Source organism: Elephas maximus, chromosome 19 (assembly GCF_024166365.1).
Source record: "Elephas maximus indicus isolate mEleMax1 chromosome 19, mEleMax1 primary haplotype, whole genome shotgun sequence".
In the NCBI taxonomy this organism is placed as follows: Eukaryota; Metazoa; Chordata; class Mammalia; order Proboscidea; family Elephantidae; genus Elephas; species Elephas maximus.
Genome location: NC_064837.1, coordinates 18,602,180 through 18,627,785, shown reverse-complemented (window position 1 = coordinate 18,627,785; position 25,606 = coordinate 18,602,180). Strand labels below are relative to the sequence as shown.

Genomic DNA, 25,606 nt, shown 5'->3' with positions numbered 1-25,606 from the left:
TGGAGTTGTGTGAAGAAGAGATGAAAGGCAAGGAACCACAGAAATAAAGCATAGGATTACCTTCCAATGCCAAGCTCTATCTTAGAAATGCCACAGACAGGCACAGGCAATATTGTTTGGACTCAAATGATAAAAATCAACTCCGAAAGAAAAGAGAGGAACATCCTTGTCCAGAGGGACTGTGAGTCAGCATGAAGCAGTGGGATTTGAGCCTGACACATCAGGAAAGGAGCACCCTTCCTCAGGGAACCTACAGTTGTTGTTGTTAGCTGCTGCCCAGTTGGTTCTGACTCATAGTAACCCTGTGTACAATAGAACGAAACTCTGCCTGGTCTTGTGCCATTCTCACAATCGTTGCTATGTTTGAGCCTATTGTTGCAGCCACTATGTCAGCCCATCTCATTGAGGATCTTCCTCTCTTTAGCTGGCCCTGTACCTTACCAAGCGTGATGTCCTACTCCAGGGACTGGCCCCTCTTGATAACATGTCCAAAGTATGTGAGACAAAGCGTCACCATCCTTGTTTCCAAGGAGCACTCTGGCTGTACTTCCTCCAAGACAGAGTTGTCCCTTGTTCTGGCAATCCATGGTATACTCAATATTCTTCACTAACACCATTAATTCAAAGGCATCAGTTCTTCTTTGGCCTTTCTTATTCGTTGTACAACATTTGCATACATATGAGGTGATTGAAAATATTATGGCTTTAGTCCTGAAAGTGACTTCTTTGCTTTTCAACTCTTTGAAGAGGTCTTTTGCAGCAGATCTGCCCAATGCAATGCATCATTTGATTTCTTGACTGCTGCTTCCAAAGGCATTGATTGCAGAACTCAAGAACATGAGTGGACATGTCCTAGAGGACAGAAGAGACCATCCCATCCTATGCCAGTTCCAATTGAGTATATTTTGATAAGGATGAGACAATGGCATTGTAGCCCTGTGGTTAGGCAAGTTGGATTTTATCCTGCAAAATTCTAGTGTTAGTAGCGTGACCATATTTATGGCCAAGGCTGGTGAAGTCTAGGGGACATTGGGTTACATGTATATGTCTTTTCTTCACCACTGATCTATAATCTTATTCTGAGCTGTATCTATATCCTAACTACTCCTGCGTACTCCACAGACTAATGCTTTGCACATGGTGGAGGGAATTCCTGATCTCCGTTTAAATGCTCTCTTTCCAAAATTACTCTTATGTCAACCTCTGAAAAGCTTTTCCAAGGAAGAGTTTTCCTAGAGCTCCATGCATATTCTTGTTCCTCAGGCTGTAGATGAAAGGGTTCATCATGGGTGTTATCACAGCATACATCACTGTGGCCACTGAGTCCTTCATGGAGTAGGTGTGGAGGGGCTGCAGATAGACCATACAAAGTGTCCCATAGAAAAGAGAGACCACAGCCACATGGGAAGCACAGGTAGAGAAGGCTTTGTACTTCCTAAAGGTGGAGGGTATTTGGAGGATGGCTCTGACAATCCAGATATAAGACACAATCATGAATCCAAAGGGAACGACAAAGATCAAGCAGCCAGTGACAATCAGCATTGTATGATTGACCTGGGTGCTGGAACACGCAAGCCTTAGCAGGACGTACATCTCACAGAAGATGTAGTGGATCTTCCGGGACTCACAGAAGGTCACTCTGGTCATAAGGAGGGTGTGGATGAGGCCGTAGAGGACAGAGAAGACCCAACACAAGGCCAGGAGCAAGATACAGAGGCCAGGGCTCATGGCTGTGGTGTAGTGGAGGGGGTGGCAGATGGCCACATAGCGGTCATAGGCCATTGCGGCCAGGATGAGGTTGTCCAGGGCTACCAAGGAGACCAGGAAGTAGAGCTGTGTCAGGCATCCCGTGTAGGAGATGGTTTTGTTTTGGGACTGAAGGTTCACCAGCATCTTGGGGATTGTGTTAGTGACAAAGAAGAGGTCGGTGAAGGAGAGGTTGGCCAGGAAAAAGTACATGGGAGTGTGCAGGTGGGAGTCAGAGCTGATGGCCAGGATGATGAGCCCATTTCCCACAACTGTGACCAGGTACATGGACAGGAACATCCAAAACAGTATTCGTTGCTGCTCGGGCTTCTCTGAGAGCCCAACGAGCAGGAACTCGGAAGCCCCGGTCTGGTTGTCTCCATCCATTTCCCCAACAGTCTGCAACGTTAGCACCAGCAAATGTTTATCAAGTGCCCTCGATTGAATAAGGACATTCAGATAAGCAAGATCGAGTTTTCTTAGCATTAAAAATGTCTTAAACTAGACTTTACATGTTTTTCAAATATGCAACAAGGTATTAACAGAGTCAAAAACATAACATGGGAATTCTTTATGTAGTTTAAGTATTCTAGCAACTTTTAATGTGCCATACACAATGTTACAGAAATAATGCTTATGATTTTATTTTAAATCCTATTAGTTTGCAATACCTGCAGAAGTGTTAAAAGATTACAGATTGCCTTTACATATTACAGTATTGTATAAGTTTTTAAATGATATTTAAAATAGGTATATGCATTCTAAGAAGTGTGTGTTGTACAGCTGGACAAAGTAGGGAACGTAAACATATTGGAAAGGAGAAGGAAAGGTTATGATTATTTGCTGATATGGTGATCTAACTGGAAAACCTAAGACAATCAATTGGAACACTATTAGAAATAAAAAGGGAATTCAATAAAATGGCCAGTAACAAAAATAGATAAACTAAACGCATTCCCAATGATTAAACCTGTGCTGTCAAAATGCTTAAATCTAAGTCTGAGCTCTGCCGCTCATGAGCTACGAAACCTCAGGTAAGTTGCCTGAAGCTCTTTGAGACTCAGTTTCTTCATGTGAAAATGGGTTGGGGTGAGGACAAAGTTAAGTAATAAAGTGCTTAACACAAAGACCTGGCATGCAGTGAGGACTCAATAAATATTACCTATTACTATGCTGGAAAACCTGGTGGCGTAGTGGTTAAGTGCTATGGCTGCTAACCAAAGAGTCGGCAGTCCAAATCTGCCAGGCATTCCTTGGAAACTCCATGGGGCAGTTCTACTCTGCCCTATAGGGTTGCTATGAGTTGAAATTGACTCGACGGCACTGGGTTTGCTTTTTTTGGTATTACTATGCTATTAAATAATAATCAGATTGAAATATAATGGGAAACAATCCCATCCATATTATCAACAAACTAATCTATGCATTCAGATGTTACTAAGAATTAGGCAGGACCTTCAGTTCTCCAAAGGGGAATAAAATCAAGATTTAACATATGGGCAGACATACTGGGATTTCAGATAGAAAGGTAAAATTCTGCAAAGGCACATGTTCGCCTGAATGAATCTAAAATACTAACAGGGTTTTTGAGAAACAAAAAGAAAGTAAATTTCCTCTAAAAATAATGCACGAAAATTTTGAAAAATTTTTGAAAAAAATTTTTGAAAATTTTGATATTGCCCTGTGGAATATCAAGGACTTTAGACAGCTTGGGAGCAGTGCTAGGATGGATGATCAACAGCAATGGACAGGAACTTCAGAAACAGAGCCAAGCACACGTGGGATTTAGTGGACTGTTCTAGAAGCACTTTAAATCAGCAGGTAAATGTTGCATTATTCAATAAATGACATTGGGAGAGCTAATTATTCGGGGACAAATTTAGGAAATTTGGCAATATTCCATATCTTACCAAGCACATTGCAAATATACTAAAGATTAAAACAGCTTATCATATCCATTTTTCCTTTTGAAAACCTAATGTATATGCAATAAATATTTAGAAATCCAAAATACATAAAGGAAGAAATATAAATAAATTATATCAAATTTCATCATGTAGAGATAGATAACCACTGTTCACATTCTGGTGTCTTTTTAGACATGAACGACCAAAAAGCCAGTCTTGGTAAGTGCTGGGGAAGGAGTATGGCAGATGGCTATTTGTGCAAAGGCCCTGAGGTGGGAAAGATTTTGTAGCTCTTAAGGAGCTAAATATGGGTCAGTATGGCTGGAGTGGAGGTCCCTGGTGGCTCAATGCTTAAATGATCGGCTGTAACCGTCAACAGTTCAAACTTACCAGCAACTTCACGGGAGACAAGATCTGGCGATCTGCTCCCATAAAGACTACAGCCTAGGAAACCCTGTGGGGCAGATCTACTCTGTCCTACAGGGTCACTATGAGTTGGAGTCAACTCAGCCGCACACAACCAAAACAAGCTGGTTGGAGAGAAGAGGAGATTGGTGAAATGTAGGGTTGTGCTTTTGGCGGAGGCCAAATCATTCAGAGCTTTGCTAAGGTTTTAAAATTTTATTCTTGGTGCAGTAAAGAGCCATGAAGAGCTTTAATCAGAAATGGATGTGTATATTTAGCAACTATCTTTCTCTTTGTATTTTACCTACAACCCATTGCCGTGGAGTTGATTCTGACTCTTAGCGACTCTATAGAACGGAATAGAACTGCCCCGTAGGGTTTCCTAGGCTGTAATCTTTATGTAAGCAGAGTGCCATACCTTTCTCCTGCAGAGTAGCTAATGCATTCGAACCGTTGACCTTTGGGTTAGCAGATGAGCACTTAAGCACTGCACCACTATCTTACCTATAGTATTTTAAAAATCAAGTATGACCGTTGCATTTTTAATCAAATATTTTTTCTGTGTCTATCCGGATATATTATGTTAATAACTTTCCTAATATTAAACTATACTTGCATTCCCTGTGTAAATTACTGATATTGATTTGCTCATACTTTATTTGGAGCCCTTGTAGCTAGTAGTTAAGAGCTTGTCTGCTAACCAAAAGGTTCAAATCCACCAGCTGTTCCTTGGAAACCCTACGGGGCACTTCTACTCTGTCCTACAGGGTCGTTATGAATCAGAACTGACTTGATAGCACCTCACAACAAAAACAACAGTTTATTTAGGTTTTTGTGTTATATTGACAAATGAGATGGTTCTCCTCATTTATAAGTTCAGGTGTTTTTGTTTTGTTTTTTGTTTGCATGTCCATCCTTATCAATGTTTTCGTATAATTTGGCTTGCATAGCTTCCATTTTAAACTTGTATTCACTTATCATCAATTTCTACTATTTGGAATTTGTTGAAATATATTTAATAGCTTAACATATAAAAATTTAAAGATATTCCATGAATTTTTTTTTTCCAAATAAGAATAACTTTTTACTATACTGCAAACTGTTGGTTGTAAAGAAAATTTTCCATTGTGAAGAATTCAAGAAATACAGAAAAACATAAATTAAAGAAAGTAAAACATATTCCAAATATATAAATTTATTAGGGCAACCACTATTAACATTTTGATAAGCATACTTCCCTTTTTTTTTCATTTACTCATTTTTATTCACTCAACGATTTGCTGGGGGAATTTCTTCAAGTCAATAAAGTCACTTATTGTTCTTTTTTTTTTTTTTTTCTTGGTGTGGAAACTAATATTTCTGCCTGTATTACTTTTCTTTAATCTTTAAAAAATTTACCAAGCTCTATTCAGTGGCTTTCTTTTATTAATTTACCTGATTTAGAGTGTTCTTGTCAATCTAAAAATTACATTCCCACTCATTTTAGAATTTTCTTTAATTCTCTAATTATTTTATTTCTCTTATATTCTTGGAATTTATAGTATCATATATAGGATATGGAGCTCTGGTGGCTCAGTGGTTAAGAACTCAGCTGCTAGCCAAAAGATGAGCAGTTTGAATCCAACAGTTGCTCCTTGGAAACCCTAAGCGTGGTTCTACTCTTTCCTATACGGTCGCTATGAGTTAGAATCGACTCAATGGCAACAGGTTTTCTTTTCTTTTTTTAATATGGTATGTATAATTATCATTTCATTTTGGGAAACTCTTCTATCCCCTCTAAAGCAACTCATAATAAATCCCAACATGCCTCTTTATAAATAGACAGATTAGAACACCAGTCATTTGAACAGACTCCAATTCTGAAAGAAGGGCCTCCCTCCCTCGTTCCAAATAATCAGGCAAATGATCCCCTTAGAAATTTAATTCATGATCTTACTGTCATGGGTGTATTGTATCTATTAAAAGATAAAGGTCCACTATCAAGAAAGCTTGCTTTGGGTGAAAATAAGATTACAAAATTTTAAAATATAATGGAGTAGGTGGTCAAATTCCAGTATGATAGCATTAGGAGCTCCACTGATGCACTTCTGAGTAAAACCGATAAAAGTTATATCAAAAAACAAAGAAACATTTAAAGCCTCTGGAGGAAGTGGCCTTAAAGGCAAACAGCAACTCAGGAAACATCTATTCAAAAAAATCTATGAAATTTGATAAGAAATGTGAGTCATGTGAACCAAGATGTCTCCCTCACTCTCATCCCAGTTCTGCTGCAGCCAGGAACATGGGACTTGCTCTCTCCTAGGTCCTAGTTGGAGGACTTTCTTCAGGGAGGAGCAGAACTTCAAAATTTCTCTTTCTGCCCCCAGCTACCTGTGCGGCTAAGAGAGAAGCTTGCTATTGTTCCCCCAGATTTAGAGGGATGTGTGAAAGCACTTTGAAAACAGCAGAATACTAAAAAGGTAGGAGGAACTGTTATATTACCTATAAACGCTAAGGGATTAGATTGCTTGAAGACTTTCCAGAGTATGCGAGTATGTTTGTGACAGAGAGATAATAGAGAAAAGAAAAGAAAGGGCGGAAAGGAGTGAGCCTGAGACCTCGGGCCTTACCTGGCTGCTCTGTGCTGCTTTCAGAGTTCACTGGTTCCGTGGCCTCCACTGTTCTCGACTCCATGATAACTCAGCCAGGACACAACATAATACCCCATTGCTATCGAGTTGATTTCGACTCATAGCGACCCTGTTAGGACAGAGGGTTTCCCAAGCAACAAAGATCCTAAGACATCATTTTCTGTATAGGGTTTTGGGACTTGTGGCCAGAATAGGATAAAGGTGGGAAGCAGGTGAATTGGTGCCTGGATCTTTTATCCCTGCAAAAAAGGAGGGGGAATGTAAGGGCCTGGGTGGGAGATCTAAGGACTAGGGGATCTGAGGACTGATGCTTAGATCCCAAGTTCATGAAGAAGAGGCTGAACCAGGACCACCTCAGGCCCATTTGTCAGTTTGAGAGAAGCTTTGGGGAAGCAATCTCAAGAGAGCTTCTTGAGATGCACATGGGTAATTGCTCCAATGTTATTATCTACAGGCAAAGGCCTTGGGAAATGAATCTTGTTTACAAGGAGTAAACCAATTCCATATTGGATAACAATCTTCAAAGTGTCCTAAGAGTAAGAGCAAGCCAGAAGTAAAGCAGAATTCACATACAGTGTAGCCTGGCTTTGAGTCATCAGTGGTCTAGAAAAATCTGTAACACCAAAGCTGGATTAGGATGATTCCAGATACCTAGTGGCCCCAAATACTAAGTAAAAGCAATTCAAAACCATATTTATAGGAAATAACACCACCCTAGACTTCAAATTATTTATCTTAATAAATTTTCTAACACAATCTTTAGCACAAAATCAAAGATTAGTCAAGTGACTGTATATGTAAACCTGTTGTTGTTTTTCTTCTTGTTCTTGTTCTCCTTCTTCCCCTCCTCAGTATTTTCTTCTTCTTCAGTAGTTTTTTTTGACTATTCTTGGCTCTGCCTTTCCATATAAATTTTAGAATAGGCTTGTCAATTTCCTTATAAAGTCCTTTTGGAATTTTTATTTGGATTGCAATATAACTAAAGATTAATTTGGAGAAGACTGAGCATTTTTGCAATATTGAATACACCTGGGAGAGGCTGGTCCAGCCTCCCTGCAGAGGCTCACACCTGGGTCTTGTTGAGCATTCATACGTAGCTAAAAGGCTGAAGCTGCACACACCAGAATGGAAACAGTGGGGAACCTTGCTGAACAATAAAACCGAAGATAGAAAATATTCTGTAATCCAGCCTGGGACAGGTACTGAGTACTGACGCAGTGGTCTAGTCACATGGGCAGTGCCACGTGGCAAGCTGGTGAAAGCTGCTCCAGTTGCGTTGCTAGGTTCACGTGTGTATCACTGATCTGTTGCTCTGTCACTCTGACCGTGAATACAACAAGAACATAGGGCCTTATTGCTATGTCTAGGCAATTTAAGTACAATTTATCCCACGATGTCATATGTAGAGATAGGCACACATCATTGAACGAGAAAACGTATGGAAGAAAAGATGTATATCTGAAAGTGTGCACATTGGGACTGTTAATAGTGGTTATTACTCCTGGGGTTTTAAAAAGGGAATGGGGGAAGGGGCAGACATTTTTTTATTTTTCTTTGGAAATCTATATATATGCTTTTTAAAAAGTAATATGGGTACATGAAAAAAAACGCAAGCAGATAAGCAAATAATCAGTGTGAAAATAACTCTCTCTCCTACTGTGGTGTCCCCGTTCCCATCTCCAGAGGGGACTTGTAAGTTTCTTGAGTATCCTCCCTAACATACTGTATGCAAGAGGCATTTATGTGTGTACAGATTCCTTACTCTTCATGTTATGCATGTTTGTTTGTTTTAAAAAGCAAACAAATTAAAAATGACTCAATGGAGACATCATACCTAATATTATACATTAAGTAGGGAGAGGTTTTGATTTTCATTTTCCAATCTAATGGTATGTTAGCCCTGCTTAGAATGCTCAGGATATGCATACCTAGTCATTGGCTTGAGAACTAAGGTCTGGAGTCCATTTGAAAAATGTAATCCTTAAATTAAAAAAAAAAAAGTGACTCAAGTAGTAGAATGGACCCAGCTGAAAGATCAAACTGATGGTTTTTACCAAGACATGGCACATAGAGAAAAAGAGATGCAAAGAATGAAAAGTTCTAGGTGGTTTACTTCAAGCTATGATCCTGGGTCTGTGGGTGGAAATTTTCCAGGCTCTATTTATGAATGGGGTAGAGCTTTCTCAGCTTTTTTTCATTTTTTTCTTTTTTTAATATAAGAAATCCAGTTCTGAAACCCACCTCACCTAAGCCCTGTGACTTTTAGTTTCTGGCTCTATGGGAGATAAAGTCCCATCCCCTGTGGTTCCTAGTCATTCCAGAGGCCACCAATTCAACTCCTTGTTGCTAAGGATTCACTTTCCACTTCGGGTGATTTTTCTTTCTAGATTTACAAGCTTGACCATTTTTTAAAAGTTAAAAATAAATTATCCAGATTTTCTATGTGCTTGGAGGGGGAAGAAAAGTGTTTCCCATATCTGATTATTCTTCCAATTTACAAGTCAAACCTGTTGTAGAGTAACCATATGTACTCTGATTAATGTAAAATTGAGAGATTCATTGAAAATACAGAATCAGCTCAAACAGGGATAGACTAAATTCCATGCAGTGGAATCTAGTAATGCAATATGGTGACTCAGCAGTGCTATTTTATAAGGGGAGAACAAAGGATATGAAGCACATTACTTGATTAGTATTTACAAACTTAGATCACTGGAAGACATTACTTGACTGGTAGTAGACCATTGTTTGGTAGCCCTTCCTGTGATGGGAACTTGTAAGGCAGGACTTCCTGTGATGCAAGCTAGTAAGGCTATTGGCTTAAAGGTATATACATATCTTTCTTAGATTGATTACAGTGTGGCAGTTACAAAGGTATGTGATGGGAGGGAGTCTTAGTGTAATTATATCATCATTACTGGACATTCCTCCATTACGGGAGCTGCAGTGTAGTTATGTCATTATTACCAGGCATTGCTCTCTTAGAAACAGCATGGAGAACTGCTGCCGCTAGGGTGAAAATGGAACCACTAGCCAAGGAATTGCACCCAATCCTCAAGCAGACCATTTCAGATCTTATCGGGTGCCTCAATTAAAAAAAAAATTCCCTTACACATACCCTTCTTTTGATAAGAATTTTGAGGCTTTCTTCTGCACGGACTTTGAGCATATGTTTATTCTGTATGGCTGTTTATTTACTAAGCCTTGAAGACCTTGGGTTGCTATGCATGTCAAAAGGTTGTTATTACTGTTAGGTACCATCAAGTCAGCTCCAACTCATAGTGACTCTGCACACAACAGAAAGAACCCCTGCTGGTATTTCTTTCAAGACAAATTTGTTCATTCTTTTGGCAGTCCATGGTACATTCAGTATTTTTTGCCAACACCCTAATACAAAGGTTTCGATTCTTCTTCAGTCTTCCTTTTATTCACTGTTCCACTTTCACATGCATATAAAGTGGTTGCAAATATTATAGTCTGGGTTGAGTGCACCTTAGTCTTCAATGCAATATCACTGCTTTTTAACATTTTAAAAAGGTCTTTTGCAGCAGATTTGTCCAAATGTAACTCTTCATTTATCTCCGGACTGTCACTTTCAGGACTGTCGAGTGTGGATTGAAAAAAAATGAATCAGAGTATGAGTAGCAACAGTACATGGTGAAAAGGTAGTCAGGCACTATATATGACATCTTCACTGTGCCGTAGCTTTAGACTCTTGTTTCTGGGTTTTACTATTTGAGGGTTAGTGCAGGCAGGCCACATACAGGAATAACCTGACATCTGATGGCTTACTCAAGGAGTGGTCTCGAGTCCATCTAAAATATAATTACTGTCAATGTACATTATTATTTGCAAAGGCATTAAATGGGTCTTTTAGGTAATGCCATTTGTCAAAAATTTCATACAACATTTAATACTCCCTGGACTATATGAAGAAGAACATGGCATCAGGATTGGAGTAAGACTCATTAAGAACCTGTAATATGCAGATCACACGATCTTGCTTGCTGAAAGTGAAGAGGACATGAGGCACCTATTGATGAAGATCAAAGCCTCCAGTATGTCATACACGTTAACATAAAGAAAACAAAAATACTCACAACTGGACCAATAAGCAACAACATGATAAATGGAGAAAATACAGAAGTTGTCAAGTATTTCGTTTTACTTAGATCCACAATCAACGCCCATGAAAGCAGTAGTCAAGAAATCAAACGATGTATTGCATTGGGCAAATCTGCCACAAAAGACCACTTTAAAGTATTAAAAAGCAAAGATGTCACTTTAAGGACTAAGGTGCACCTGACCCAAGCCATGGTGTTTTCAGTGGCCTCATATGCATGATTATTTCATGAGGAGTCAATTTGAGAAGTCCAAAGGGAGTAGTTATTAAATTTAAAAGGACCAGAGGTAGCACCTTAGTCCAAGGCAATTGCAAAAATTTGGAAAGTTTGGCTCGTCGAGTATTATACCATTAGTTCTTTCAACTAGACCAAAGGATTGAGGGTAATAAGGACAATGAAGTCTTTGATATGTGGGGAAGATTTTACATATTTTACATATTTCCTTAATTATTTACCTAGCAAAATTGGGACCCCAGTCACTACAAAGGACCCTTGGGGCTTCCCTAGTTGGGATAAAGTTCTCATGAAATTTCTTAGCCACAAATGCGACAGTAGCAAGATGACTGGGTAAAGCTTCTTCCCAGCGAGGAAATCTACAAATCATTACAAACTTGTAACCACTTGGGGGGAGGGGGAATTATATAAAATCAATCTGGCAGATCAAGTGTTGGTTCTGACAGTAAGGGAAATCTCCCAGGTGGAGCCTTGTAAGGTTTACCTGCATTAAATTGAGAGCAATTGAACATTGGGAATCCACTTGTTCAGTGGCTTCATAAAAATGTGTCCACCAATATTTCTTTAAAATTTCTATCTTCTTATCTCTTCCTAAATGGGTATTCATGTGCAATGCCTCCAGTACAAGGGCTTGCAGGGATTTGGGGAGAACTAAGTTTTCATTGGGTTCCATCCGTATCTCAGATATGGGGCATTGGGAGCAACCATGTTTTTTTTTCATTTCTCAATCTCATTATGTGGGCTTATTTTTTGTGTGTGTGCTTTAAGTGAAAGTTTACGATTCAAATCAGTTTTTCATACAAAAACTTATACACATATTGCTATGTGAACCTAGTTACTCTCCCTACAATGTGCCAACACACTCCTCCTCTCCACCCTGTATTTCCCATGTCTGTACATCCGGCTCCGGTCCCCTTCTGCCTTCTCACCTCACCTCCGGACAGGAGCTGTCCATCTAGTCTCATGTATCTACTTGAGCCAAAAAGCACACTCTTCACCACTATCATTTTTTGTCTCGTAGTCCAGCCTAATCTTTGTCTGAAGAGTTGGTTTTGAGAATGGTTTGAGTTCTGGGAGGCGCTGATTCTTGATGTCCAAATAAATCTTTTAAGGCAATTCCTCCAGACCTAGAGGGATTCTTTATAAGCATGTTATAAGGTTGTTCATTATCTAAAACAGTCCTCCAATGCGAGGGACTATACATAATTTAAAAGCTTGTGAGGATCATTAACAGGATTGAAACAAGGAGTAGTGTGATCTTTAAAAGTATGAGGGAAAACATGCTCTACAGAAAAGAAAAATCTCCTCACTAATGGGCTTCTAAAACCCAGACGAGTTCATCCATCATTATCCCTATTTTATCATGCCAGTAATTTCAAATCATAGAGACATGTAAGAATTCTGGCAAAATGTTTTTTTTGTTAGGCTGTATCCACAATCCAGTGGTTGGATCCTGATGACAGCTGGCCTGTTCCCATTCTTTAATTTCCTCTGTGGGGTTTAATTGTTGTTGTTTAAAAAGTGATTCTGAAATTTCTTTTGGGTCAAATTTTGGTGGGCAACATTTTACAGGTGCCATGTTTACAGGCGTCCTAACTGTTCTACTACTGTTATCTATTTCCTCCTTTTCATCATGATCAAAAGTGGAATTATTATAGTCATGAATGAGGGTGGCATCTTTAAAGGGTGATTGGGAAGCAGCTTGTTTAGCTGCTTTGTCAGCTAGGTCGTTTTCTTTAATGTTCTTTGTTTGTGAACCTCCTTTGAGTTGATGTGTCTGTTAGTTGTCTAGTGCTGCTGTAACAAAAATACCACAAGTGGATGACTTTAACAAAGATAAATTTATTCTCTCACAGCCTTGTAGGCTGGAAGTCCAAATTCAGGGTGCCAGTTCCAGGGGAAGGCTTTCTCTGTTGGCACTGCAGGTAGGTCCTCGTCATCAATTTTCCCTGGTCTAGAAGCTTCTCTGCACAGGAATCCTGGGTCTGTGCTCTGCTCCAGGCACTGCTTTCTTGGTGGTATGAGGTCTACATGTCTCTCTGTTCACTTTTTTATATGTCAAAAAAGATTGACTTAAAACACAGCTTAATCCTGTGGATTGAATCCTGCCTCATTAACATAACTGCCACTAAAATTCTACCTCATTGACATCATAGAGGTAGGATGTACAACACATAGGAAAATCACAGCAGATGACAAAATGGACAATCACACAATACTGGGAATCACGGCCTAGCCAAGTTGACACACATATTTGGCAGACACAATTCAATCCATGAGAGTGGGCATGGACAATAACTAGAGAAATTTCAGAGGGGAGCAGAAGGGCTTCTAAGAGGTCTGCTACTAAAGGATCGTTTTTAATTTGGGTTTTTGTTTCCATAACATTGCAAATCATAAGTAACTCCGAAAACAGATCTAGAACCAGTAAAATATTTACTCGCTGTCCAGAAGACAGTTTGCAAGCTCTTGAGTGCAATTAATTCAGCTTGATGAGGTGAAGTGACTTCAGGGAGGACATCACTTTTGAGGACCTTGGATGAGGTTGTTGTGTGTCTTTGAGTTGATTCCAACTCATAGCACACTATAGGACAGAGTAGAACTGCTCTGTAGGGTTTCCAAGGAGTGGCTGGTGTTTTCCAACTGCCGACATTTTAATTAGCAGCCTGAGCTCTTAGCCACTTCACCACCAGAGCTTCAGTTGAGGTAGTCTCAGTATATTCTCCCTGGTAATGAGATCCAGTAGCTTCAGGCTTTAAATATGACCCATCAACAAATAGAACTAAAGCAGGATTCGATAACAAGGTTTCTGACATAGAAGACGAAAGTTGTTCAGCAAGATTTAAGCAATCATGGGATGGATGGTCATTATTAGGTAAAGGTAACAATGTAGTTGGATTCAGAGAGGTTACAGTATGTAACTAAGTATTATAAAGTAGTCAAAAGGAGAATTTGATAAGCAATCAGCCTGCAGGCCAACCGCTACTAAGTAACTGTTGAATTTAAAATGACTGACCTTGCATGAGGAACATAAATGCCAAGAAAATTTCCTAAAACAATATCTGCTGTGGTCTTAACTAGCCTAGCAGTTGTAGCTACTGCTCTAAGGCAAGAGGGTTAGTCCCTTGTAATGGGGTCCAGCTGGATGCTATAATAACCAATGGGTCTCTGTTGTCCCTTGTGTTTGTGAGTGAGGATTCCTAGGGCATTCCCAGGGCATTCCCAGAAATCTCATGGACAAAAAAGAAGAAAGTCTAAATCATAATTAGGAAACCCAAGAATAGGAGTGTTGATTAATGCTTCTTTTAGTTGAGCTATGGCCTTTTGTCCATTCTCAGAGAGCTGGAAGGGGTCAGGCTCTGAACAGTTTAGCAAATGGTAAAGAGGTCGAGCCTGCAAAGGAAAATTATGTATCCAAGTTCTGCAATAGCTGCAGAGTCCTAGAAATCCTCTTAACTTTTTCTTGGCAATAGGGACAGGGTTAGCTAAAATGGTCTTTTTTCTTTTGGGGTCTATAGTGACCACTTTTGCAGAAATAATGTGTCCCAAGTACTTAACCAAATGCTAATAAAGAAAAAACCCTATTGCCATTGAATTGATTCCAAAAAAAGGTTGGGCTAACTGTAATTTTTCTCTGGAGGCGTTTTGACTTCCTCTGGCCAAATGTAGTAACAACAGGATACTATCAGTAAGACATGCCTATTGAGAGAGCAGACTAGTAAATCATCCATATGTTGTAATAATGTAGGCTCCTGAGTGAACTGTAAGGTCTGTAAATCTGCATGTAAAATCTGAGAAAACTAGATGCAGGACTTGATAAAACCTTGGGGCATGGCATTCCAGGTAAATTATTGGTTCTCTCAAGTGAAGGCAAGCAAATATTGACTCTCCAGGTGGATTGGAATGTTCAAAAACATGCAGCAAAGATCAACTACTGTAAAATGAGTCACTTCGGAGGGGGAATATTAGAAGCAGGTGAGGGTTAGGATCTATGGGGAATCTTGGAATTACTACATGATTAATAGCACGCAAGTCTTTTACAAATCACCAGCCCTGATTGTTGGGCTTCTTAACAGGAAAAACCAGAACGTTGCAAGCATTGGTGCAAGGGATTATTATGTTTTTAGCCATAAAGCCTTGAATTATAGGAACAAGTTTCTTCCTTAGCTTCTAGTTCTAAAGGGTATTGAAAAAACTTAGGTAAAGGTTTAGGGGTAGCTATTTGAATTTTAATTGGTTCAAATTACAGAACTCAACAAACATTAGTAGAAGTAGTGGCCTGCAAATTTTCAGGTACAGAAGAAAGACATTTGATAGAATTGGATAAATGACCTTGTGGTGGTAAGCTGAGGGCTTTTAAATAACAAATAGGCTTCTTTACATAAAGTGTTTTTTATCTTAGAGTCTATCTGTTGATTGGCTTCAGATAAATCTAATAGCATTCCTCCTGTTCCTGAGAATTTTATATGGCAATTCCATTTGGATAACAGATGTCTTCCTAGGAAGTTTACTGGAGTATCTAAGGTGAGAAAAAATGGGTGCGTGTCCTCTATAGGACCTAAAGAGACAGAAACAGGCTGGGAATAGGTTAAAATCTGTTCTTGATTAGTAGCCACCACAACTCTTGAGGTTTTATTACTCTGGGGCAAAGCCCTTTGCAATTTGTGGGGTTTATTACAATGGTCATGAGAATGGTGCAGGACCAGGTAGTGTTTCATTCTGTTGTACATAGGGTTGCTATGAGTCAGAACTAGCTTGATGACATCTAACAGCAACAACAACATTGCAGATAAGGTAGTGCCTGTGTCAATTAAAAATTTACATGGTTCTCCATTTGTTTGTATAATAGCTTCTCCCTGAGAATATAGTGCTACCATAGGAAAAGCCCCTGATTTGCCCCCAGAGCTCCTTCATTCTATTGTCTTCAAGGCTACATCTGGTGTTAGGTTGCCCAGTTTATTTTTTAGTTTTAAATATTCCCTTTAAAAATGGTCAGGCTTATTAGAGAAATGCAAATCAAAACTACAATGAGATTCCATCTCACTCCAACAAGGCTGGCATTAATAAAAAAAAAAAAACACAAAATAATAAATGTTAGAGAGGTTGTGGAGACACTGGAACACTTACACACTGCTGGTGGGAATGTAGAATGGTACAACCACTTTGGAAATCGATTTGGCACTTCCTTAGAAAGCTAGAAATAGAACTACCATACTATCCAGCAAACCTGCTCCTTGGAATATATCCTAGAGAAATAAGAGCCTTTACACGAACAGATATATGTACACCCATGTTCATTGCAGCACTGTTTCCAATAACAAAAAGCTGGAAGCAACCAAGGTGCCCATCCACGGATGAATGGATAAATAAATTATGGTATATTCATACAGTGGAATATTACACATCAATAAAGAACAATGATGAATCCCTGAAACATTTCATAACATGGAGGAATCTGGAAGGCATTAAGCTGAGTGAAATTAGTCAGCTGCATAAGGACAAATATTGTATAAGGCCACTCTTGGAAGAGCTCAAGAAGTAGTTTAAACAGAGAAGAGAATATTCTTTGATGGTTCTGGCGGGGGGCGGGGAGGAAGGGGTTTTCACTAATTAGATAGTACATAAGAACTATTTTAGGTGAAGGGAAAGACAACACACAATACGGGAGAGGTCAGCACAACTGGACTAAACCAAAAGCAAAGAAGTTTCCTCAATAAACGGAATGCTTCAAAGGTCAGCAAAGCAGGGGCAGGGTTTTGCGGGTCATGGTTTCAGGGGACATCTAAGTCAATTGGCATAATAAAATCTATTAAGAAAACATTCTGCATCCCACTTTGGAGAGTGGCGTCTGCGGTCTTAAATGCTAGCAAGTGGCCATCTAAGATACATCAATTGGTCTCAGCCCACCTGAAGCAAAGGAGAATGAAGAACACCAAAGACACAGGTAATTCTGAGCCCAAGAGACAGAAAAGGTCACATGAACCAGAGACTACATCAGCCTGAGACCAGAAGAGCTAGATGGTGCCCAGCTACAACCGATGACTGCCCTGACAGGGAACACAAGAGAGAACCCCTGAGGGAGCAGGAGAGTAGTGGGATGTAGACCCAAATTTTTGTAAAAAGACCAGACATAATGGTCTGACTGAGACTAGAATGACCCTGGAGGTCTTGGTCCCCAGATCTTCTGTTAACCCAAGATAGGAACCATTCCTGAAGCAAACTCTTCAGACAGGGATTGAACTAAACTATGGGATAGACAATGATACTGGTGAAGAATGATCTTCTTGGATCAAATGGACACATGAGACTATGCTGGGATCTACTATCTGAAGGGGAGATGAGAGGATAGAGAGGGTCAGAAGCTGGCCGAATGAACACAAAACAGAATAGAGGAGGGAAGGAGTAGTCTGTCTCATTAGGGGGAGAGCAATTAGGACTATATAGCAAGATGTTTATAAATTTTTGTATGAGAGTCCGACTTGATCCATAAACTTTCACTTAAAGCACAATAAAATTTTTTTTTAAAAAAGTACAGTCTTTTTATAGTAGTAACAAACAAGGGCAAGTTAGTGGGCCCAGTCTTAGGCATATGTCATATCCTGTATGGGAAAATTCTTTTGCAGCTCTGTCTGCAACTGTAATTGCAGGGCCATAAGTTGATTTTGTTTAGCTTTAGTTCTCTGTTCAGCTTCCCTAGCCTGCTGCTTTAGAGTTTGAGAACTTATAGGCTAGAGTGGCTAACTGTGAAGGGTTTTCATTTATCCAATCTAATTTGTGGCAATGGACTAACTCTGCGAGCTCTGAATGGAGGCCAGTGGCAAAAGGGCATTGAAAGCAATATGGGATCCAGACCCTTCTAGCTTTAAACTGGAGTGTTCTTCAAACAGTTTAGTCAAAACACCCCTGTAATCATAAACATTTTCATCTTCATTTTGTTTGCAACCCTGAAACTCGTTCCAATCTATTTTTGGGGGGGAAAACTTTGCGATAGCTTCAGTAAGATTTGTGACAACATCTGTGGCCTGTGCTGTTAGTTTCATGCCTGAAATATTAGGCTGGATGATTAGAAATTCTGTAGAGTTTTCCATCAGACTTTTCCCATTCACCTTTTTTCATCACCTGCCCCTATCAATGAGTTTATTACATTATATATGTGTGCCAGACCAGACTCTTAGGTATCAGTCAAGATCCTAAATTCTTAAGTGAATTTGTGAGGATCTTCACAAGAGTTGGGAAATTCCTTAACAAAAAGTACAAAGTTCCACTTTTGACGAAGGGGCAAAAGTAACTTGTGGTGGCTTCTGAGACTCTTCAGGATATCTGATTTTAAAAGGCATTTCCCAAATGGATTTTACTTCTTCTAGAGGTTCCTTGATGGCACTGGGGCTGGGTTTAGAGGTTCCTTGAGATAATATGGCGATTCAGTAAGGGGGTTTTCAGTGGAGTAGGTCGGTAAAGAAGGGTACAGGGGAGTAACTGTTGGAAAAGCAGAATAAAAGGAAGAGAGCCAGGTGTTGGAGGCTGGGATTGGAGTGCAGATTCTGGGGACTTCAGCATTTTAGGAAAGGAAGCCAATTTGGGAAAGGGAGTCATTTTGAGAAAAAGAGTGTATAGGGTTTTCTGCCAGGTAAGTAGTCATCGAGGTTACAGAGCTCTGACACTGTTAGCTTGTTTTAAAACAGTCTCTGGCAAGAAGACAAATTTATCATTATGATTTCTTTTGCAAGCTTCCAATTACCAATTACTAAATGCCTCCCATTACTTTAGTTTTGTTTGTAAGCCCTTATTCCCTTACTTGCTGCACAGAAAGCTCAAATTGGTTAACTGAAATAACTCCCACAATGCCCATTGGCTCTTTAAATTTCCTTCTATAAGTGCTTGCATGCCATTGGCCTAAATACAGAACTGAACCAGGGCCATAATGCCTTGTCATATAATCAGCAGGAGTTCCCTTAAGAGGTCCTACTTCAGTCTTGGTTGTGGCATTCCCCATCTTATGGAGAAATTTGTTAGTATTAAAGACCTAAACGTGCATGAAAACCTTACAGTGCACCAGAAAGAAAAGGGAGTTCAGTAAAATAGACTGGCCATGAGATGGCAGCCCCGCCAAACTTAATTTGGTAATGAATGGAGCAAGATGCTCAGGAAATGAGCAGAAAATGGAAGTATACAGAAAAGATAGCCAATAAATCCCTCAAAGAACTATCTTCACAATAAGATGAGGCTTCGATCTGAGAGGCTTACTTCCAGCGAACCCACCGAATTTAGGGAGGTGGTCTGGATACAAAGGGTCCTCGCTGGTACCAGGGCAAGTCAGCTCTGCAACTTCTTAGGAATACAGAGGATAATATTCCTTCAGAAATCATGCCAACTATACCATTAAATGTCATACAGTAACCATCTGTACTCTGATTAATGTAAATTTGAGAGATTACTGAAAATATAAAATCAGCTCAAGTAGGGGATAGACTAAATTCCATGTGATGGAATCCAGTAATCCAATATGGTGACTCAGCAGTGATGTTTGTGTCCCCCCAAAGTATCTGACTTGGCAAGTCATGATTCCCAGTGTTGTGTGGTTGTCCACCATTTTGTCTTCTGATGTGATTTCCCTATGTGTTGTAAATCCTATCTCTATGATGTTGTTGAGGTATGGGATTAGTGGCAGTTAGGTAAACTCAATCTACAAGATCAATCTACAATTTAAGCCAATCTCTTTTGAGATAAAAAAGAGAGGAGTGAGCAGACAGGCAAAGGGACCTCATACCACGAAGAAAGAAGCACCAGGAGCGTAGTGTGTCCTTCAGACCCGGGGTCTGTACACTGAGAAGCTTGATGACAAGGACCTTTCTGCAGAGCCAGTGAGAGAGAAAGCCTTCCCCTGGAGCTGGCAGGCTAAATTAGGATTTCTAGCCTCCTAGACTGTGACAGAATAAATTTCTCTTTGTTAAAGCATCCACTTGTGGTATTTCTGTTATAGCAGCACTACATAACTAAGACAGGAAGGCACGAAGGATATGAAGCACATTACTTGATTGATATTTGCAAATTTAGATCATTGAAAGTTATTACTTGGTTAGTAATTACAGGCTTAGATCATCAAAAGACATTATTTGGTAGTAGATCATTACAAGGCAGTATTTCCTGTATCAGTAACTTTTAAGGCAGGACTTCTTAGGTTGGTTACAGTGTGGTAGTTACAAGGGTATGTGATGGGAGGGGGTCTTAGTGTACTTATGTCATCATTACCAGACATTCCTCCCTTAGGGGAGTTGCAGTGTAGTTACATCATCATTACCAGACATTCCTTTCTTAGAAACAGCATAGAAGATTGCTGCCACTAGGGTGAAAACAGGACCAGCAAGGAAACACACCTAGTCCTCAAATTGGCCATTTCAGGTCTTATCAGGCATCTCAATTTTTTAAGAAGTTTCCTTACCCAAACCTAATTGCAAATCAAACTTTCAGGTCATTTAAAAATTGAAAATATTAGTTATGAATAATTTCAAGCATGCAACAAAATATGAAAATAGTCTTAGGCAGGTACATACCCACTACAGAAATTAAACAGTATTAATTTATTACCTTCTTTTGTCTCTTCTCTCTCTTGAAAAACATTTAAAATATTAATGATATCACTAAAGTGCTATCCCCTTTTCTTTCCTCCACTCTATCCTCCTCCTCAAAGGAACCATTTTTCTGAATTTGATGTGAATCATTTTCAAATATGTTTGTACTTTAAGAGAACCATTCTGAAACTTTTAGTCTCAGGATGCATTTACACTCAAAATTATTGAGGACCTCAAAAAGCTTTTGTTTATGTGACTTATATCTATATATCTTACCATATTAGATATTTTAAAAATACTTATTAATTAGAACAATAATTCATCCATTACATGTTATCATTAGACAAATTTTTATTAAAAAGTATGTTTTCCAAATCAAACAAAAATTTTGTGAGAAGAATGCCATTGTTTTACATTCTCTTTTCCAAATCGTTTTGATGTGTGACTTGATAGAAGATAGCTGGAGTCTGATACCAGCTTCAGCACTTATTTCGTTGTGAAATGTTATTTTGGTTGAAGTATATGAAAGAAATCCAGCCTTATACAGATATGTGATTGGAAAAGTTAATTGTGATTATTTTTCTTTGATACTACATCAAATCTTGACAGTGCTAGTTTTTTTCTTTTCTTTTTTGCTTGCATGTATATTCTTCCTTAGGGAAAAGGGATTATACTATGCACAGTATACTAAACTGTGCTTTTTTAACTTCTCAAAATCTGTTTGAAGTCTTTTCATATGAATGCACATAGATTTACTTATTATTTTAATGGCTGCATAGATTCCATTTTATGGCTGTGTCATAATTTATTTAAACAGTCCTCTAATGTTGAAATTAGATCATTTCCAGTTTTGCTGTCATTATAAATAAGATATAAGGAACAGCCTTGTTTGTTTATCTAGGATACTTTTGTATATCTATCCATGGGGGCAAATTCAGAGCTATGTAATTACTAGATCAAAAGATCAAAGGGTGTATATATTTAAACTTTTGTATGATATTGCCAAATTGTTCTAAAAATAACTACAAATTTGTATGCCAACCATTGGTGCATTAAAATGGCTGTTTCCCTAAACCATAACCAACATTGGGTATTATCAACCTTTTTTTTTCTTTTTTTACTTTTTAAACTCCTCATTCTTCCCCCCACTCCACTTGCCCCCCTCCTTTTTTTTTTTTTTTTAAGATTTCTATATTTATAGTCTTCAGTGAAATTAACCCCTGGACTTTTCATTTCTTGAATTCTTTTTCTGCTCGAAATAAAATGAATTGGGAAGTTTTATTTCTTTTCCATTCTTTGGAAAAATTTGTAAAAAAATTAGATGATTCATAATTTGCTGAAACATGCTTGTAAAACCCTTTGTATTGGTGACACAGTGGTTAAGCGTTTGGCTACCAACCAAAAGGTCAGTAGTTTAAATCCACCAGCTGTTGTTTGGAAACTATTTGGGGCAGTTCTACTCTGTCCTATAGGTTCATTACGAGTCAGAATTGACTCAATGACAACGGGTTTCAGTTTTATTTATATATAAAATGAAACTCCTTTAATTTTTCTAATAGTTATAGGACTATTTAAAGTTTCCATTTTTTCTTCAGTCAGCTCTGGCAAGTCACATTTTTTCAGGGATTCATTTATTTTGTTGAAATCTTTGAAATAGTTTGTATATGGATGTTGGCAATATTCTCTTGTAATCTTTCTAATCTTGATTTTATCTCTCTCTTTTTTAATTCTCATTGTATTATTTGTTTATGTTTTTTCTCTTCTTCCTTTGGTCAGTGTTCCAGGTGTATTTCTGCTTTGTTATTTTTTCCTATGAACCAGCCTTTGGCTTTTTTCATTCTCTCTGTTATATTTTTATTTTCCATTTCATTGATTTCTACTTCCAATTTCTTAATCTCTTTCCTTCTATGTTCCCTGGGGTCATTTCATTGTTTATTTGTTCCAGAATCTTAAGATGAGTATGTAGCTCAATAAACACGATGCTTCATGTCTTTCTAATACAATTAAGGCTGTAATTTCCCTCATAGCACCATGCTTGCAATGTCTGTCATGGATTGAATTGTGTCCCCCCAAAATATGTGTCAATTTTTTTAGGTCGTGATTGCCAGTACTATGTGGTTGTCCTCCATTTTGTGATTGTTTATGTTAAAAATGATTAGGATAGGATTGTGACACCCTTACTAAGGTCATATCCTTGATCCAATGTAAAGGGAGTTTCCCTGGAGTGTGGCCTGCACCACCTTTTATCTTACAAGAGAGGAAAGGAAAGGGAAGCAAGCAGAGAGTTGGGAACCTCGTACCACCAAGAAAACAGTGCCAGGAACAGAGCATGTCCTTTGGACCCGGGATTCCTGTGTGGAGAAACTCCTAGTCCAGGGGAGGGTCAATGACAAGGACTTTCCTCCACAGCTGACAGAGAGAGAAAGCCTTTCCCTGGAACCAATGCCCTGAATTTGGACTTCTAGCCTACGAGACTTTGAGAAAATAAATTTCTTCTTGTTAAAGCCATCCACTTGCAGTATTTCTGCTACAGCAGCTCTAGATGACTAAGACAATGTCCTACAAGTTTTAACATACAGTGTCTTTATTATCACTCAGTTCTAGATATTCCCATTTTATTTCTTTTCTATCCTTGAATTATTGAGCAGCATGCTTCTCAATGTCCAAACATTTGGGGATTCTCCATTAAGCTTTCTGTTATTAACTCCCAAACCAATTGACCAGTTGTGATCAGAGACTATGCTTGGCCCATATATTCCTTGAAATTTGTTGAGGTGTTCTTTATGGCCAGTACATGGTTAATTTCTGCAAATGTTCAACGTGTGCCTTAGAAAAATATTCACTTTCCAATTGTAGGATGTATAACTCCACGTAAGTCTAGATCCTATCTGTCAACCATGCTATTCAGATCCCCCACACTTTCCACTGCATTGAAGCAGTGGGAGCTGTGCCTGGCAGAGCCTCAGGAAAGACAACTCACCCAGGGGACCATCTCCCAATGACTTGCAGGCCACAGGCTTCTTAGAGAAGGCCAGAGCTCAGGAATATGAGTGCACGTGTGCTCAAGAACATGAGAAACAGCCTCCCTCCCATAGGCTATGATTGTGTATATTTTGATAAGGATGAGATGTTGACTCTGTGTTCCTGTGGACAGGTGAGTTGAAAGATTTGATCCTGCAAAGTTCTGGCATTACTGTTAAAAAAAATATGGTCTTATTTATGGACCAGGCAGGTGAAATGTGGGGGACTTTGGGTTACACATACGTATCTTTTCTTTACCACAGATCTATAAGCTCATTTTGAGCTGAATTTATGTCCTAATCACCCTGTGTACTTCACAGGTTAATGCCTTGGATATGGAGGAATTCCCAATCTCTATTTAAATTCCCTCTTTAAAAACTTACCCTATGTCAACCCCTGAAATACTTTCCCTAAGAAGAGTTTTCTGAGAGCCCCATGCATATCCTTGTTCCTCAGGCTGTAGATGAAAGGGTTCATCATGGGTGTTACCACAGCACACATCACTGTGGCCACTGAGTCCTTCATGGAGTAGGTGTGGAGAGGCTGCAAATATACCATACCAAGTGTCCCATAGAAGAGAGACACCACAACTAGATGGGAAGCACAGGTAGAGAAGGCTTTGTATTTCCCAGTCACTGAGGTTATTTGGAGGATGGCTCTGACAATCTGGACATAGGACACAATCATTAACCCATAGGGAGTGAGGAAGATGAAGCAGCCAGTGGTGATCAGCACTGTGTGATTGACCTGGGTGTTGGAACACGCAAGCCTGAGCAGGATGTACATCTCACAGAAAATATAGTGGATCTTCCGGGACCCACAGAAGCTCACCCTGGTCATAAGGAGGGTGAGGATGAGGCCATAGAGGACAGAGAGGACCCAACACAAGGCCAGGATTAAGATACAGAGGCCAGGGCTCATGACTGTGGTGTAGTAGAGGGGGCGGCAAATGGCCACATAGTGGTCGTAAGCCATTGCAGCCAGGATGAGGTTGTCCAGTGTCACCAAGGAGATCAGGAAGTAGAGTTGCGTCAGGCACCCTGCGTAGGAGATGGCTTTGTTCTGGGACTGAAGGTTCACCAGCATCTTGGGGATTGTATTGGTGACGAAGAAGAGGTCGGTGAAGGACAGATTGACCAGGAAGATATACATGGGAGTGTGCAGGCAGGAGTCAGAGCTGATGGCCAGGATGATGAGCACATTCCCCATCACTGTGACCAGGTACATGGACAGGAACATCCAAAATAGGATTCGTTGCTGGTCGGGCTTCTCCGAAAGCCCAACTAGCAGGAACTTGGAAGCCTCGGTCTGGTTGTCTCCATCCATTTCTCCAGTAGTCTGCAACACTAGCATCAACAAAGACCGAGTGCTTTCAATTTACTAAGGACATTCAGGTAAGCAAGATCAAGTTTCCTTAACATTAAAAATGTCTTAATCTAGACTTTATGTATTTTTCAAATAAGCAACAATTAACAGAGCCAAAAAAGTAACATGGAAATTCTTTATGCAATTTAATCTTTTTAGCAATACCGGGCTGTGTTTTGTTCTGTTGTACATAAGGTCACGGTGAGTCAGAGCTGACTGGACAGCACCTAACAGCAAAAACAACAGCAACTTCTAGTCGGGCATATTCAATATTATAGGATCAAAGTCTATATCTTATTTTAATCCTATCATCTTACTATATATGTGGAAGTGTTTAAAGATTACAGATTGCCTTTTACATATTACAATCTTGTATAGATTTTAAAATTATATTTAAAGTAGGTATATGCATTCTAAGAAATGTATATTGTACAGTTGGACTGAAGGGGGAAGTAAACATCCTGCAAAGAAACAGGAAAGATTATCATTATTTGCTGATATGATGCCCTATCTAGAAAACCTAAGGTAATCAAACGGAACACTAATAGAAATAAAAAGGGAATTCAGTGAAGTGCCCAATAACAAAATAAATAAACCACAAACTA

At 39.2% G+C, this 25,606-nt stretch overlaps 2 protein-coding genes across 2 annotated transcripts; both read right to left on the bottom strand.

Annotated features, from left to right (window-relative positions):
- Positions 1-1,191: 1,191 nt before the first annotated feature.
- Positions 1,192-2,178, bottom strand: LOC126062997 (olfactory receptor 1D2). The gene has a single exon (XM_049861077.1). The coding sequence runs from the start codon at positions 2,131-2,133 to the stop codon at positions 1,192-1,194; it is 942 nt and encodes a 313-aa protein (XP_049717034.1). The 5' UTR covers positions 2,134-2,178.
- A 21,842-nt stretch (positions 2,179-24,020) lies between these two features.
- LOC126062998 (olfactory receptor 1D2-like) lies at positions 24,021-24,989 on the bottom strand. The gene has a single exon (XM_049861078.1). It carries the CDS (start codon positions 24,987-24,989, stop codon positions 24,021-24,023), a length of 969 nt encoding a protein of 322 aa, XP_049717035.1.
- Between the last annotated feature and the right edge of the window lie 617 nt (positions 24,990-25,606).

Bases quoted from the DNA above. Each gene is read 5' to 3' on its own strand.
- LOC126062997 (XM_049861077.1), bottom strand. From the start codon at position 2,133: ATGGATGGAGACAACCAGACCGGGGCTTCCGAGTTCCTGCTCGTTGGG.
- LOC126062998 (XM_049861078.1), bottom strand. From the start codon at position 24,989: ATGCTAGTGTTGCAGACTACTGGAGAAATGGATGGAGACAACCAGACC.